Source organism: Polypterus senegalus, chromosome 3, assembly GCF_016835505.1.
Source record: "Polypterus senegalus isolate Bchr_013 chromosome 3, ASM1683550v1, whole genome shotgun sequence".
Lineage (NCBI taxonomy): Eukaryota > Metazoa > Chordata > Cladistia > Polypteriformes > Polypteridae > Polypterus > Polypterus senegalus.
Genome location: NC_053156.1, coordinates 66,836,630 through 66,854,809, shown reverse-complemented (window position 1 = coordinate 66,854,809; position 18,180 = coordinate 66,836,630). Strand labels below are relative to the sequence as shown.

The window sequence follows — 18,180 nt, the reverse complement described above, 5'->3', positions numbered from 1 at the left end:
AACACTCCCACGCCCAATTCAGAGTTTTATATGAGAGTTTTATATATATATATATATATATATATATATATATATAGTGTATGTATGTATGTGTGTATGTGTATATATATATATATATATATATATATATATATATATATATATATATATATAATTTTTCATATAGCTGAAGGAAACGGATAACTAGATAGCTTGGATGGGGCTCGTAGTCAGGACAATTCTGAGACTGCAGGATTTCTAAAAATGAATACAGTTATTTGACTGGAAAACACAAAAAAATGAAACTAGCCTGTAAATTTTTACTGTTCTTTTTTTGTTTTCCCTTTAGAAGCTGCAAGAGCTTGTGGTACCACTATTAGTTGGTTTTCAGCAGCATGGTAGTTTGGCAGCCAATGGTACTCAAACAAGTCCATACTTCAGTCCTGAGAACCGCAAGGAGCTTTACCATGTCCTACTTGCACTACTTTTGGTTCCCAGTCCGAGGTGGCCTCCACCACTTCAGTGTGCAGTGAGAGCTTTCAGCCTAGGTCTGGGTGACATCAACATTATGGTGAGTTACAAATAGTTAGAACCTGTTAATGCTAATCCTCTGAGCCCAGTGTATCAGTGTGGCACAATACATACCTGCTGTTTAGTTCACCTTGATCTTGTATATGACCATATTGCCTTGCAAAATACTTTACATTCTGAATGGTCATATTCATTGGCAAAACATTCTCGGAAGTATCCTCACTGATTAATATGGAAAAGTGTTGGAAGGTGTGTATACTGTATATAAATTATATATATATATAAATATAAATATACACAGTATATATAAATATAAATATATATATTTACACAGTATATATAAATATAAATATATATATACAGTATATATGAATATAAATATATATATAAATAAATATATATATTTACATAAATATATATGTATGTATATATATATATATATGTGTATATGTATGTATATATATGTGTATATATATATGTGTATATAAATATGTATATATATGTGTATATATATATGTGTATATATATGTGTATATATATATATATATATAAACAGTTCCAATGTATGAAGTTCAGCTAATTATTCAAATAAAGAATTTAGGTGAGAATGCTGCATTATACCCTTGTCAGTTTTCAGCAGAAAATAAATATTTCTCTTTGTTTCATTAACAGTAGGAGACATATACATAGGTACATGCTTCGTCTTGATGAATTTTTGCTTAAACGTGTTAATTTACACCTCATGTGAAAATGTGTACTTGAGACACTTGAGGGTGCACTGTCCACACTCTACCTTTTATAGAATGGAGATTCCAGTAAGCTGGAGCTACTCTTCCTTCCCTCAGGTAATTGGTAGTCACAGAGCCAAAAGAAAGTGTTGGTGTTTAAGGACTGACATTCTGATTGCTCTTTGATAACCACCTTTCTTTATGAGGGAGGGCTTATTTCTATCTTTTGATGAGATTACTATCATTGATCAGATTACTATCAGTTACTACCATCAATGTTCATTTATCTCTTTTGTTGACCTCATCTCTACTGTATGTATATGTATCCAAAACAGTCAACTCTAGATTTATCCCATAAAGAAAAAGTTGGAAAAAAAGTCTAAGATAAGCAATACATACAATGATTCCATCATTCCTGAAAATGCTTCTGGAAATTACTTACCATTTATTTTTTTTATTTTGAGAATAGTTTATCCTCTTAAAAACATATGGAGCACAATTATTTGCATCCTTAAAGAATGGGGAAAAAAATCCTTTCTCTTTATTGCTTCAAGAACTCATTTGTTGACCATATTCTGTTTCCATGGAGTATTAATATGAGATTGCACATGTTAAATTCTTTTGTGATCTATCCTTGTGGGTAAATACAAAAGATTTCAATTAAAATGAGGCTATATTTTGTTGATATGCCATACATTGTTGATAAAACAAAGTAACATCCTGTGCAACTTAAACTACAAATTAGTTTACTGTTTCAATTTCACCTTGACACCTGTTACACTAACTTGTAGATTTTGCATATTTTATTTTTTTTCACTCTCTGTAGCCTCTTGTTTGCACTTCACACAGATTGTGACTGGACAGGGATTTGAACCAAGTGTTCTGGAAGTTTGAGGCAAGAGTGCTGATCATTGTATTTTGATAATACAGTGGCTTGCAAAAGTATTCGGCCCCCTTGAACTTTTCCACATTTTGTCACATTACAGCCACAAACATGAATCAATTTTATTGGAATTCCACGTGAAAGACCAATACAAAGTGGTGTACACGTGAGAAGTGGAACGAAAATCATACATGATTCCAAACAATTTTTACAAATAAATAACTGAAAAGTGGGGTGTGCGTAATTATTCAGCCCCCTGAGTCAATACTTTGTAGAACCACCTTTTGCTGCAATTACAGCTGCCAGTCTTTTAGGGTATGTCTCTACCAGCTTTGCACATCTAGAGACTGAAATCCTTGCCCATTCTTCTTTGCAAAACAGCTCCAACTCAGTCAGATTAGATGGACAGCGTTTGTGAACAGCAGTTTTCAGATCTTGCCACAGATTCTCGATTGGATTTAGATCTGGACTTTGACTGGGCCATTCTAACACATGGATATGTTTTGTTTTAAACCATTCCATTGTTGCCCTTGCTTTATGTTTAGGGTCGTTGTCCTGCTGGAAGGTGAACCTCCGCCCCAGTCTCAAGTCTTTTGCAGACTCCAAGAGGTTTTCTTCCAAGATTGCCCTGTATTTGGCTCCATCCATCTTCCCATCAACTCTGACCAGCTTCCCTGTCCCTGCTGAAGAGAAGCACCCCAGAGCATGATGCTGCCACCACCATATTTGACAGTGGGGATGGTGTGTTCAGAGTGATGTGCAGTGTTAGTTTTCCACCACACATAGCGTTTTGCATTTTGGCCAAAAAGTTCCATTTTGGTCTCATCTGACCAGAGCACCTTCTTCCACATGTTTGCTGTGCCCCCCACATGGCTTGTGGCAAACTGCAAACGGGACTTCTTATGGTTTTCTGTTAACAATGGCTTTCTTCTTGTCACTCTTCCATAAAGGCCAACTTTGTGCAGTGCACGACTAATAGTTGTCCTATGGACAGATTCCCCCACCTGAGCTGTAGATCTCTGCAGCTCGTCCAGAGTCACCATGGGCCTCTTGGCTGCATTTCTGATCAGTGCTCTCCTTGTTCGGCCTGTGAGTTTAGGTGGACGGCCTTGTCTTGGTAGGTTTACAGTTGTGCCATACTCCTTCCATTTCTGAATGATCGCTTGAACAGTGCTCCGTGGGATGTTCAAGGCTTTGGAAATCTTTTTGTAGCCTAAGCCTGCTTTAAATTTCTCAATAACTTTATCCCTGACCTGTCTGGTGTGTTCTTTGGACTTCATGGTGTTGTTGCTCCCAATATTCTCTTAGACAACCTCTGAGGCCGCCATAGAGCAGCTGTATTTGTACTGATATTAGATTACACACAGGTGCACTCTATTTAGTCATTAGCACTCATCAGGCAGTGTCTATGGGCAACTGACTGCACTCAGACCAAAGGGGGCTGAATAATTACGCACACCCCACTTTGCAGTTATTTATTTGTAAAAAATGTTTGGAGTCATGTATGATTTTCGTTCCACTTCTCAAGTGTCCACCACTTTGTATTGGTCTTTCACGTGGAATTCCAATGTAATTGATTCATGTTTGTGGCTGTAATGTGACAAAATGTGGAAAAGTTCAAGGGGGTCGAATATTTTTGCAAGCCACTGTATATATGTGACAAATTTAAATATTTCAAAAGATTAGCGGAACTCAGTATTTTTAAAGCAAGGAGCTTTGCATTTGCTATGTGCTATCTTAAGTGCACTTACTGTTAGTCCACTGTTAATTTTTAACTATATTAAGGCTTACTCTTTCTCCCTTCCTCTGTGCAGGTTGCATCTTTCTGCCGTGAAGCACTGGCCATTTGCAATGTTCTCATTCACCCGCGCACCCCATCAATTGCCCATTCTTTCTCTTTAACTGCTGCAGCTAGTACACAGCAGACAATGGGAAAACCTGGCATGGCAGAACTACTGCCTCATCCACAAGGGCCAACTGCTTTTCGAGCTGGAGTGACTCCTCCCTTCATCCCTCCAAATCCTTCCAGTTGTCCTCAACCATCTGGACCTCTTAGCTTGCCTTCTTTGCTTTCCAGTAGCAACTCCTTTCAAGCCAGACATCCTATGAACTTGCCAAACTCTGCAACAGCTACTCTCCCCTGTTCTTCTTTACTTGGGTCCTTGGAGAATCACTTGGCCACAGATTCTGCAGCACAACTGAGCACTACTAGTGACAATCTGGTAGGTACAGGGCTAATGGATGTGCTCTCCCCACATCATGCAGGCTTAGAAGAGAGCTTTTCAGGTGCTGCAGATGGGCATAAACCTGTTTTTGTACGTTATGATAAGGAAGAGGCAGAAGATGTGGAGATTTCCTTGGAAAGTGACTCTGATGACAGTGTAGTAATTGTTCCCGAAGGGCTATTAATCAAACAGCCAGCACCACAAAGCATAGCTGCTCAAAATCAAGAAGGCAGGTTGCTAGAACAAGACAATGTTGAAGGCGTGGGATCTGCTGGAGGCACAAGCCCTAAGGGTCAAGCCAACAACATCACAGGGGCTGTTCCTGGGATTGGGATGCCTTCAGCAACAGATACAGTCTTATCAACCACATCAGCCTCAAGTTCTGTTGTGGCAAGTGCCCTTGCCAATAGTTTTACTTCAAGCATTACTCCTCTGCAAACTGTGCCTCCCACTGCAGTGGTAGAACCTCAGCAGGCACAGTACAGCTCCCAACAGATGCTGCAGCAGCAGTCTGAGGAAGATTCTGCGGTAATTAACATTAATAGCTCAGATGATGATGAGGAAGAGGAAGAAGAGGAAGAAGAAGAAGATGATGAAGAATATCCAGAAGAAGAGGGATTCTATGAAGACGATGAGGAGGAGGAAGACTATGAAGAGTATGAAGATGAAGAATGTCTAGAAGATCTGGAGGAGGAGTCAGAGGAGGAAGAAGAGGATGGAGAGATGATAGATGATGATGAGGAAGATTTGGAGGATGAAGAAGATCTTGATCATTCTGAAGTTATGAGGACTGGACATGGCACATCTTTTAAACTGGAACACGTAGAGGAAGAAATGACGGGACTGAAAGCAAGACCATGTGGACGCCAGGAAATGCAGGAAGACTTGTATAGTGACCCAGTTGATTTAGAAGAAGAGGGACCAGTGGAAATAGATGAAGGGGACCACAGCCTAGTAGAGATTCGGGATGGGGAGCAAGAAGAAGTCATGTCCAGTGAGCCTGCAATACACACTGTGCAAAGTGATGAGCAAGAGCCAATGAAATCTAGTGTAGATGATCTGGTAGAAAAGCCACTAATCACTCTTCCAGTAGTAAGCCAGGAAGAAGAAAGTGTTCTGTCTCAGGAGGACACCTCAGAACAAGAGAAGGAAGAAGGAAAGTCTGAGATTATGCAAGAAGTGACATTTATAAAGAATGTGCCTGACAAATCAGCATCACCTGTGAGGGAGAGTCAGGTACAAATAGTTCTTGAAACCGAGGTCCAGGAGAAAGTAAGCAGCACTTCCACAGCAAACAGTGAACCTGAACATGAGCAAGACCAATCTGTCATTAAAGATCAGCCAGAACAAGACTTTGCTGATAGCAGTTTGTCTGAGAAGCATATAAAGGAAGATGTTGAATCTAAAACTGATGCAGAGGAAAATGTCCTCATCCAAGATGAGACAGGAAAAGGAAGCAAAAAGGATACAGAAACTAAGCAAGAAGAGGTATCAATCAAACAAGCTGAAGTGGACATAGAACTGAGGGAACTGGAGGCAAAAGACCCCGAAGAGGAGGAACAGCCTGTAGATGAGAGGGGGCTAAAGAGAAAACGTGAGGAGGAGCCAACAGCTGATGAGAACCCAGACAAAAAGAAGGTGAGGAAAAAAGGAAATAGGGCATATGTCTGAAACAATGTGGAATTCACATTCTTTTTCTGACACTGCTTGACAGCAGTAGTTCTTATATACCTTTTCACATTCATATCTACATTATAGTACTGTAATTCTCCACAATATTTAAAATCAAGTAATGCAAGAGGTACAGCCTGAATATAAAGGGTGGTTTTCCACATTGTTGATTAAGTAAATAGCCAAAGATTTGCCCCTGTTTTTTATATATTGTACTGTATGTGAATTACAAGGTTCTAGCATTTGTCATTACTAGAGAGCAGCAGATTCATTCTCACCTACTGTGGTTAACACTAGAATCCCTGAAGCCTACAAAAAAGTCATAATCCTGGCCACCTTAAATTCCTTCGCACCTCCTCATCTGCGTCTTGCAAATGTGTCGATCGGCACTGGCAGTAGGCAGCCTGCTCACTCATCCCCCCACCAAGGCAGCTGAAGTCATCTCAGACGCTGAAGTCTCTTTATCTGGAAGTGAGATGTTTGGAATTGTTTAGGGTAAATAATACCCCGGATCTGAGTTTGGCACCTCTGGTTCAATCTAATGCTGGCAAGATCAGGTGTACAGGTTTATGATGTTGAGGTTGTTTTCAAAATTAAGTTTATTCATTAAAAAGCCTACATTACCCAAAAGTAGTATTCCAATTTGCTGTAGTGTTTTCCGCACTTAATTGTAAAAATAGAGTGCTGCGCGTCTCACAGTTGTACAGTGGCTTGCTCACATGTCAGTGAAGTGATCCCTATTTATGCTTTAAAGAGCCTGGATACCTATGTGTCCCCCTTTTATAACCATTGCTCCGTGTATATTGCCTTACTCTTTGGATTGCCACAAAGCAACCTGCGAGATTGGAGAAAGGTTGAGAAGAGATCGTGAGAGGAAACGACAGCATCGTGAAAACAAGATGGACTGTAAACAGACAGAAGCAGAAATGCTCCTACACCACCACATAATTACGATTCGGACAGTGATTCCGAGTAGGCTGTTCCTTTCAAATCAATATCCAAGGGTTTTCTTTTGTAATTTTGTTTCCCTTATAAAAAATCATAATGCTGTGCGACGAAGGGGCCAGTTCATGACTGGCAGTCGCGTTTAAACAGGGAGCCCTTCACAGACAACTTTAACACGCGCAACATAGTTGGGTGCACATGGCTAGTAAACATTATAATGAGATTATTTGTGTGCACAGGGATTATGCTAAATATTGTACTACTGATAAATTTATATAACATATTTCATACATTTAATGCAGTTCAAAGTGCGTCATGAAAATTGTATGTGTATCTTTATTATGAATCTGGGTTTATTATTGTGAATGGAATAGATAAATCTCCACATGACTTTAAATTACTAAGTATCATAAACTCACACATGTTATACATACAAATTAAGACAGTACAATTGATTTTATTTTTCTTTTCCTCATAGATTTTTAAAATCTCTGTTTGAAGTTGTTTTTAACCCAGGAGTACTTTGGTGCTACCAGTGTTTTTCTGCCAAATATGAATCTGACCTTAGGTGCCATTTTAGGTGATCAGTGAACTCTGTGCTAATATTTTTAGGCAAGACAGCATATCATTTTGTGCTGATGGAGTTTTTATTTTTTTTATTTTTGCCATCTGAGTTCTTTTTGTTTGAACCAGGATATGCTAGTGAGTAACTTGTTGGCAGAATGCAAAGAAACACACCAATGATATCTGCATGTGGAATATTTTCCATTTTCATTGCCATCATTGTCACTTGGCTTCACTGGCTTGATGTGAAGCCCTGTACAGTGTTTTTTTATTACAAAAAAATATTAAAAAAATGAAACATGTGGTTTTGTTAACCAAAAAAGCAAATATACATTTTAAAACAAACTTTGCAATGAGAATGCCAGCATTTTCTATAGCGCCTTTTGTTGATCAGTTTCTCATGTCTTTGAGGAGCATTATTTAAATGGATAATTTCTTCAAAACTTCCCAAATTTAGCTGGAACTTACTGGGGAGAACACTTTGCCACATGCCAGCATGGTATGGGTTCATGCTGGCAGCAATTACAGTATGTTAAAAGGTAATCAAGAGTTTGTCTGTTTGTGTATTATTTTTTTTTCTCATTCATTCATTCATTACTTAACTGCTGCTTCTATTAAATTTTGGCCTTTTATAGCATCTGACTACAGGCCTTTGACCCAAGTCTTTATGGCAATAAAGTTTACTCCTTTGACATTAATCATCAGACTTTGCAATCTGTACGATATGAGTAAGAGTAGATGATGCACACAAAAGCTTAAGTTTCATATGTTAGTATGTATTACAGGGGCTATGGATAAAATAAGAGATTTTTTTATGCTTTTCTGTTACTTTTCAATATGAATTATCTAACTTGATTTCAAGGTATACTTAAAACTGCATACTGTCAAACTGCAAAATCATCCACTAAGTGTCATCATTGAGCCCCACTAGTGTTTTGACTTGAGTAGCTGTTTTATGGACTACACAAGACACCTTATTTTACACTCTTTATTCCTCAGGTGATATTAAGTACCATCTATATAAAATTAAACTGAAACAATTTTATTATGGATGTGCATTTGGAGTGTGGTAAAGTGTTTTATAAATTCTGTGTGTTATTTTTATCATGATTAAACAGTATTTAATGTAAGTAGTGGAATATAAAATGTCAAGCATTTTGTTTTAAGAACTATTTAGTTTCTTTTAAGTTTACTTAGCATGGACTTCTTCCTGTTTGCATCACCTGTTACCTTTTTAGACACCATAAAGGGGTGATCCTCCATAGCTCTTGCTTGGGGCAAGTGTTGTTTTGGAAACATCCTATTAATTGATTATGGAGAGGGGAAAACAGTTGGATACCATTCATATGCATTCACCATTTTCAAGGTTTCCATGTACTAAATAACAGCCCATAACTGTACTCTTAGTGGATTGTTTTGACTTTTGGTAAATTTTTCAGAGATTGACACAGTTTGGCTCTCTGGCTGACATTTCTTCTTTTTTTTTTTCTCCTATCCAGCTTACTGAAGAAGACAGCACTGCTGCAATGCTGGCTGATTTTGTAGACTGCCCACCAGATGAAGAAGAAGCAACACCGTCATTTTCAAAAGATGACTCCTAGACTCGAGTTTATGAGATAGGAGGCCTGTATTTGGATGTTCCCTTGCTGTGCCAATATTTTCTGACTCCTGGTGAATTCTTTTTTTTTTTTTTTTGAGCTTCTTCTTTTCCACTCGGCCACATGCCAGTATTTTTTCATGTTAAACTGATCTTTTTGTTTCTTTATTTTTTCACACTACTTGTCTTTGTTTGTTAAGTAATTTGACTTTACATTTTTCCAGTTTTTTTAAATATTTTTGTTCATTAAATTTTTCATCAAAGATATGCAGATATTTTGTCCTGGTTGTTACAGCAGATGATGAGGTTAATGTCAAAAGCAGCATGAGATCTTTCATAGTGAGGTGGGATGTAATGAGCCTGCAGTGTGTTTGTAACCTAAGAGGATGTCGCACAGACTGTGTTTATGAAAAACGTTTGATAGCAGCCATATAGAACTATCAACATCTTTCACAATGACCACACATTTATGTGTGTTCAGAGTAATGTAATATACTACAAATGCACACTTTCCCTTATGAGTAATGCTGTAAGACAGTGCTACCCCTTTTTTTCTTTGTTCTTTTAGTTTTATTAAAGGTTTATATTGCCCGTATTGTCATGTGTACAGAGATGTGCTAATCAATATTTGACATCACTTCTAACATCAGGTAATTCTGTAAGCCTTTTTTTGTTTTGTTTTGCTGTGTTTGAGACCCCATCTGCACACTGCCCTGAAATTCCACTGAAGTCTCATTTATGCTTCTGTGTTTAGCCTACGCCTGCCTATGCTGTCATCCATGTAGCCTACAGCGCAGCATGATGCACACCTCCACAGAAATGTGACTGCACATCACGTCAACCCCTACCACTCTGATTGGAGAGTTTGGTAACTATGAATTTCCAGAAACATATTTCTATTCATCTTCCAGTTGGGAAGTTGGCAAATAAAAGAAAAATGCAAGGGACAAATATGTTTTTCTAATTATTGTGAAATTATAAAACTCCCAACCTAGTGCTTGTAGTTCTTCCCAGAGAGTTCAATTTCTGTCTCATCAAACCAGAGAATCTTTTTCTCATGTTCTCAGAATTGGTTAAATGCCATTTGGGAAAACTAAAAAGCAGGTCATCATGTGTCTTTTACTCAATTGTGGCTTCTGTCTGAATGATGGAGTGCTGCTGTGAAGTTTGTTGTTTCAACATGTTCTCCCATCTCTGCAGAACCTCTGTTAAAGTGATTGTTGGGTTCTTGGTCACCTCAATTACCACGATCCTTATTGGAGTTGTTAAAGAAAAATGTCCTTGACTGTATTTTGCTCTGTAATGGGTGGAGTTTCTGCTGGGAAAATATATGTTCTTTTGAAATTTAGAAGTGAAATATTAAGTTGAGGGATTCAGAGTAAAATATTTGGTCATCCTGAGAAAAAAACAGACTTTAGAATTTCTCCAAAGGTGTTTTGGTGGAAAAAAACATGCATTGATATATACGTGATTACATCATGGCTAGTGATGTATGAACCTGGGCAAAGGCACGTCTTGGCTTCCAGTACAACTATTGTAAACTATTCCTGCTGCTTCTAAATCATTAGAATCCCTTAGTTTGGACTTTGTTGAATATTTTCTACACTCTGCATGTTGCCACCAATGCTGATTGATTCTCCAACAAGGAAATTCCATTCTTTTAAAAAGATGTCCACTCAGGAATTAGCTTTCATGTTAATCCTGGAGATTATTAGACTGTACAAGTTTCCTCTCTCAGTATTTTCTGACAGAGATTCTTAGGCTGTTTCTCAGAGTTTGGAGTACCTTGCTAAACTGTGTGAGACTTGAAGACTGGTTCTGGAGAATCTGCAGAAGGGGAAAACCACTGCCAAGAAATTTGTGGATCATAGGCCTGATGAAAATGAATTTGAGGTACAGTTGATTTTGGATTCATGTGAAAGAGCCTTCAGGATTGAATACCTGGTTCACTGTCATGGGAGTAGCCCTGAGGAATACTCCTGGGCACCTTTTAAGGATATTCCTGCCTCTAAACTGTTGCATTTTTGGTAATTCACAATTCCTAATAAACTAGACATTTGTGTGTCTGGGGGCCACGAATTAGGGTCTGTGTTATGAATTAGAAAACGTTGGTGTTGTTTTTTTTTAATTTTGCAAAATTTTTAACTTGTCAAGTTTTGTTCCCCTGGGGGTTTTGAATGTCAGAGAATCCATATTTATTAATATTTTACTTAAAACTTTTCTCTAGACTGGTACAGATTTTTTTTATCTTTATGTATTTAGTATACTGTGTTACCATTTGAGGCTCAATTGCTATGATGCATCATTAATGGGAATGTGGTTTCTGGAGGTCATGATACTTTATAAGCCAGCAGCATCCAAGATTGTGGGTGCAATTATAAAGACATTGGTGTGTGGATTTTTCAAGTAGATACTTGGGTAAAATGACTTCTGGCTTTTACCTTTGATTTTTGGTCAGTGTTTTGGTTGTTACAACTGTGTTCTACTCTTCCTGGTTTTGACCCTTGCAAATGAATTACGTCAAAAGCAAAGGAAACAAAAGCACTATATAACACCACCAAAGGATTTTAAGTTTGCATCAACAATCTCATGGAAGCTCATGGTGCTGAAATTAATATAGTCATGGTGGTGACTTCACATGTTACACATTTCTTGTCATTAAAGCATTTTAACATTGTAGCAACAGTTTCTCAAAATGGTGGCATGTTTAAGATGCAAAATAGCATCAAGAAATAATTTCATCTGCCATAGAATAAAATCTAAACCAAAAATAAATGCAAGAAATTAATTCTGTAATCTAAAAATGTTTCAATAAACATAATTCTTAAAAATAATTGTGAGGAAAGAAATTCGTAAGAAAACCAAATCATAACAGTACGGTTAGAAAGGTGAAAGTAGAACGCTTAATGACACTGGACAATATGAATGAATTGTGCTGGGGCAGTAGATCTTTCCTATTAAAATGGAAAGAATAGACAGTACAACAAAGAAACTTCCTGTCTGGTTTCATTGCTGTATCCATTAGCCACTGAGTGGTAGCCAGATGCCAAGTTGACATTGCATTCCATTTTCTTACAAAAAAATTGTCAGAATCATGAAACAAATTGAGGAGCATAATCCAAAATTATATCTGAAGTAAAACCAAGAAAAGTAAGAGAAGATCAGTAACAAACCTATAGATAGGATGGCTAGGAGAAGCTGCAACAGACCAATAGGCAGACATAGAGGTGGCTGGGTGTACACTTTGGTTCACAGGTAATATAATAATCCTGAATGTTCCAGATGACATTTTTCCCCACCAAAAATACCATTTCGCCAATCCCAGGGTTTCAGAAATGCCCAGAAGGCCAAACATATCTGAATATGCAATATTTGACTTCCCCACAGCTACTTTATGTGGATCAGGGAACTGTGATTGAACACTCTTAATACACCTTACTAGTTTATTTTGAATATATAATAAGTGGTTGCCAAAAACGTCTCCTGGGGAGAGACAGGTTTGGGCTCAGCTGTGATTTTATCTGGGTCATATAATCGTGCCTTCACCTTTTCATTTGTGTGTCATCCTTCGACATGAAATGGAATCAAATCAGATACAAATTTTGCCCACCTGGCTTTTCATGCATTCTATCATTTTACTTTCTTTAAATGCATACATTGTTGTGGTCAATTTAAAATGCAAATGAGCATTTTGCTCCCTCCAACCAGTGTTGCTATTCTTCCAATACAAGTTTTATTGGCAATAAGTCTGTATTGCCCACATCATAATTGTGCACCATTGTGAAAATGTCTATAAAAAATACAAATGGCATCAGTTTCTAGAAATTTTTGAAAAAAGAAAGTCCCAACTTCAGTGCTGTATGTGACAATTTCAACTATGAATTACAATGAAGGATCCAAATGTCTAAGAATGGGTGTAGTAATAAGCAGGTGCTCATATGCCTCCTGAGTCCAACAGAATATCTTGTGTGTCTTTCTAGTTAAATAAAGTAATAAAAGAAATGACTGAAATTAACTTTACTTATTTTTATAAAATGACATTAATTGGCAAAGCACACAAATCCTTGTATGTGCTTTATATAGTTTCTGGTAGTTTGCAGTCTAAAATAGCCACCATTTTTTCTGATCTATAGGTAAAATGTGTTATTTTATAACCAAACAACAAAACTGGATCACATTTTTCTGACTCCACAAATTAGTGATTGTTCCTCAATCGCTGAAGCCCTTCTAACATGTTGAATGTAAGCAATAAAGCAATGATATCTTTAGAAAAGATATTATCAAAGTCATATCATGCAAACATGGAGTGCCTCAAAGATCAGTGCTGTGACCTTTCCACTACTCCTTGAGCAACTCCTAATTAGGTCCTATGGCTTCATATATCACTGCTATGCCAAATATTCTTGGATGTACCTGTCATTCCCTCCTGAGGACAGTTGGAGTCTCAACATGTCTCAGTGGCATCTCTACCTGGGTTTAGAGAGACCATCTTTGACTAAGCCTGTCAAAGACTGAGCTCCTTATCAGACCAGCAAGTATTTTGATTAAATGTAACAACTCTGTCAAGTTTGGCTTATTATCAATCACTTATACCAAGTCAGCATGTAACCACTGTTTAATGATGAACGACTTGCTAATGTTCACTGATCACATCACATTGAAGCAGCAGTCTCCTGTTCATGTAGATTCTCTTTGTATAACATCTGCAAGATCAGACTGTATCTGATGGAGTATGTAACTTAACTTCTTGTCCAGGCACTGGTCATAGTGTGCCTTGACTACCGTAACTCCTTACTGTTAGGGGTACCAGCGTATGTTGTCAAGCTACAGTAGATGATCCAAAATGTGGTGGCACATCTCGTTTTCAAACCACACCCACCTGGCTATCTGTAGCAGAATGCAACAAATTCAAATCATTGATGCTTGCCTACAGAGCAGTCAGTGGTTCAACGCCTACTCATTTAGGGGTTCCTGTGCTCCCTCCTGCTTACTCAGGTCTGCTAATGTATGTTGATACCACTTCCACGTGGCATCAAATTTGAATCCAGAGTATTCACGTAGTCTTTTTTTCTGGTGGAATAGACTTCTAATATTCACCTCAACAGCTGACCACCTTAGTATGTGGAAGTGCTGTAAAACCTTCTGTTTTCCTAATTCCTATTTTTTTTTATTCATTTTGCATTTTCAGGTTGGCGTTACTATCAAATGTCATATAATGGAGATCAACACAACTTTTGATATCATCATATCTTCCAGTATATGCCATTGACTGCCATGTTCATTATTTGTTGGTGGATGAAACATCTGTAAACAAGTTTAGTTGTAGTCAGTGCTCCTAAAGGAATGACAGTTTAGTGCCAGGCTTCTTTAGTTCAGCATGGAGAAGGCCTGTATGCCAATTTTTGAAGCTGTAGGTAAGTTAATGGCCCTGGCCGCATTTTCATGTGTTTGTGTGTGAGGTTCAGTTTCAAGATCTAGAGAGTTTCTTCCAGTCTGAAACAAGTAGCATAGTGAGTGTGGCGATATGTGATGCCATTGGTAGGTACTGGAGGAGCGTCAGCGTGGAATGGTTGTAAAAAAACATGCGACAATATAAGATGACCCTGCAGACACTAGAGGTCATCTTTTCTTCTATGACCTTGTGTCTTGAATTGAAGAGAGCGGCGTGCATGCAGATAAAACCTCTAGACAGGTATATGAAGTAGAGGAAGTTTTGTGGTGATTGGTGAGCTAGCCATTGTTTTTGTTTTTTTTTTTTCTTTTTCCTTGAACAATTTTGAATTGAAAAAGGACATGGGATTGAAATATTTTCTTTTCTTTTCCGTCTTGGTTTTATTACACTCATTATTTTGATATGTGTCATTGAACATTAACTGTTTTTCTCTAAATAATTGATTGCATGACATTGAAATTTGATTTGGTATTTGGTACATCTTTGGACAGTTGTCCTTGACATTTCTTAATGAAGATCTTTTTGTTTAACACCAAGAATTTTGGTCTTTTCTCATTCTTTCATCCAGTGATCCATTCTGTTGTGAGTTTGTGCAAGGGTGCCATTGCACGAGGCATCACACAGTGATTAGCAGAGTATGTCGCTAACTCCTCCTTGTATAACATGATACAGACTTTTAAGACGGAGCTCCTTGCATGTGTTGCATCATTTTCTTAGTGTACAGAATCAGGAGTGTGGCAAAGTCAACATTTACAACAGTGTCTGTTATATCATCCAATTCACAGACTCTCCAGTACTTAATTTCAAGAAGCCTGTGTTGACTGATATCACAGTTAGTATAGTGGACTTCTTAGATAAGGTAGAGGATTGAGGGTTCTGGTTGCTCTCTGATGGCTCAGTATTACAATAAACTATGGTAGTGGGTGCATTCTCTTTTCTATCAGTTTGAAGCCTGGTCAACAAATTCTGGCAAGCAACAAACTATAATGTTCTCTGGGTATAGCAATATTCTTTAAATCCATTATTATAACTAGTGGGCAAATTACTCAAAAAGAAATCCATATTTGAATTCATATGCCTGTTCTGCCTGAAGGATGCCAACTAAGGAATACACAGAAAGCTCAAAATCCTTGCAGAGCTTGTAGGACAATAGGATATGGATTTTAGCTATATGTATATGCTTTAGCCAAGTTGTATTTGCTAGGAATTATTTAACACTCAAACAGAACCTGATGTTTGAACTGCTCTGTTAGGTGGGGACAGCCATTTAAATAACTATCATGTCCCATTTTGAGAAGATCAGCATTACTGTTCCAGAGCATGGCAGACTTGGTTAAGCAATTCCACAAGAGGAGGCAATGAATGTCCATCATAATGGGTATGAATTGCACAGAGGTTGTATAGACAGATGGACTAGATTAGGAGGTTGATTCTGTGGGAAAGTCCGAAATCAGAGGGGCGTATCTGAAATGCTGAGCTGCAGGTTAAGAGTTCCCATTCATGTGGTGCCTGGCTTTATTTCTTGCATCACCTTACATTTTGTTTGTACCAGCATGGATAGATGGAGTGATTACAGGTAAGCCCAAATTAGAAAGCTCTTGGAACTTTAATGAAAAATGAAAGGTCTTTCAGTTATCTTCTGTGTGACTGCAGCATGAGTTGAGTGGGTGGGTCATCATGAAAAGCTTTGCATTTGCATTCAATAAACCTTGAGAGTCTGCTGACAGATTTTGAATGTGCAATAGTTTCTGAAAATTTTGGGGCTGTACAGACACATTACGCTCATTTTCTTGAAGCGATAAAGAAGCCTTAGGAGTATCTTCTAGCTACTGTCTAGCTTGTCTAAGGTGTTGATGTGCAGACATATGCTGTGCTAGAGCTTCACTTTTCTTTAATGCCTATCTACCCTGATTGTCTTATAGTCTATATTGTTCATCTAAGTCATGTTCCTCCACGATTTGTCTTCTGAGTTTTTGCAGTTCAGTGTATTTCTGCCTTTATCAGAGAATCGCATGCGGTAGTGCATTTAAAAATGTTGAGTTGCTGTACTAGAAGCTAGCAGTAGGCTGTGATATGAAGGGCTTGGACTGCCTGCTGTGACCTTCATGACAGCTCGGTTGTTATTTGAGGAATATTCTATTGTGATTCCATATGGTTTGAATGAGAAAGTACCTTTCCACAATGTGGTTGATTCCTCAAAGGCTTCTAACTGAGGTTGAACATGAGTCTCCCGATGGATGTGGAGGCATCAAGTAGAACTTCCATGGTGAGTTCTTCTCGCTGTATATTCAGAAAGGCAGCTCATCACAGGAGGACTGACTTGACTGCAAGTTAAGGGTTTAATATTTTCAGCTGAATTGTTTATGATCATCTTTTGAAGCTATTCTGTGAAGAGCAGCAGTCAACATAATCACAGTTTGCTCTCTACTCCAGGTGTGGGGCATCTCCCCTTGTAGATCTGTGTCCACCACAGCATCAGGTTAAAAATGGTTGTTGTTATTACCTTCGTCTTCCTCCAAACATTCAGACTCGCCCTATTCATCATCTCATAATGGACCTGACCTCCTGTTACCCTTTTCCTCAACATATGTAGTTCCAAGACCTTCTAATGAAGTTCTGTGTTGTTCCAGAAAGTCATCTATAACAAACTGAGTTGGCTGGTAAGTACCTCCCATCTCTGAATCTAGCATATATTTAAGCTGAGCAATCAACATACTAAGAAAAGAGCTACCTGGTAGTCTGTTATCCAGGTGGTATCAATATTATTTTTTCAACACTCATACGTGTACCTTGCTTATATGTTTAACGTATTATCTATAATACATGAATAAATGTTGTAATAAGTTTCCACACAACACGGTAAGAGGTTTGGAGGCAGCCACCCATATACTTGAATTTGGCTGCCAAATAAAGCAAAAAGTTGTCATTCAATTATACAGGTTTCAGTCCAGAACAAGAACAAAGCAAACAGGCAAACATGGTGGTTTTATATGAGAAATGATGTCCTCTGGGCCGGAGTGTGACATGGCAGGAGCCGGAAGTGGCGTCCTTGGCCCGAAAACGGAAGTGATGTCATCAGACCCAATCGGAATTTCCTGTGATCAGTCTGTCAATAAAAAAGAGCAAGGATTAGTGCACTCTGCCATCCCCTGGTTTGGTGAGGAATTACAGTCTGGTGTGCCTTTTAGCTGCCTTCCATGCACACGTGTGTGACAATGTGTAACTTTTTCTCTGGTCTGTTCTGGTATGCTATAAAAGAGGAGGAAAGTATTGAACTACACAACATTCAATCCTGACATTGTGGTAAGAGTATATTGAAGGATTCTGTTATATTCTACATAATAAAGTCGAAAACAGAAAATATGGTCGCCCTAGGACCCTATTGTAATAGATCAAACTCCCACAATCTCGTTCAGCTCCCCACGTGCCTCTCTCTACTTTGCTCACGCGCTCACGTTTCCCTTCCAATTTTTTGAAATGTCGCTGTTTTTTTCCCACACGTGCCAATGACTAAAAGTGCCCAGACAAAGTGGTTGGGATAACTCACATCTTAAATATGTTAGTAGCTACTAATAGAACAAAGTTCTCCTCTCCATGTACTGCTC

General features: G+C 38.2%; 1 protein-coding gene across 2 annotated transcripts in view; it reads left to right on the top strand.

Annotated features, from left to right (window-relative positions):
• LOC120525274 (proline-, glutamic acid- and leucine-rich protein 1-like) overlaps positions 1-11,861 on the top strand; it is a 46,640-nt gene extending 34,779 nt beyond the window's left edge. Inside the window, exons 15-18 of one of the 2 annotated variants that reach the window (XR_005632921.1) lie at positions 329-550; positions 3,936-5,984; positions 9,026-9,197; positions 9,878-11,861. Coding sequence is in view for 1 of the 2 variants with exons in the window: in XM_039747416.1 (XP_039603350.1) it covers positions 329-550; positions 3,936-5,984; positions 9,026-9,127 (2,373 nt within the window). In the remaining variant the exon portion in view is untranslated. Of the gene's footprint in view, positions 1-328; positions 551-3,935; positions 5,985-9,025; positions 9,735-9,877 lie in introns of those variants that run through there. The other variant, XM_039747416.1, reaches the window with a different exon arrangement.
• The last annotated feature ends 6,319 nt before the right edge of the window (positions 11,862-18,180 follow it).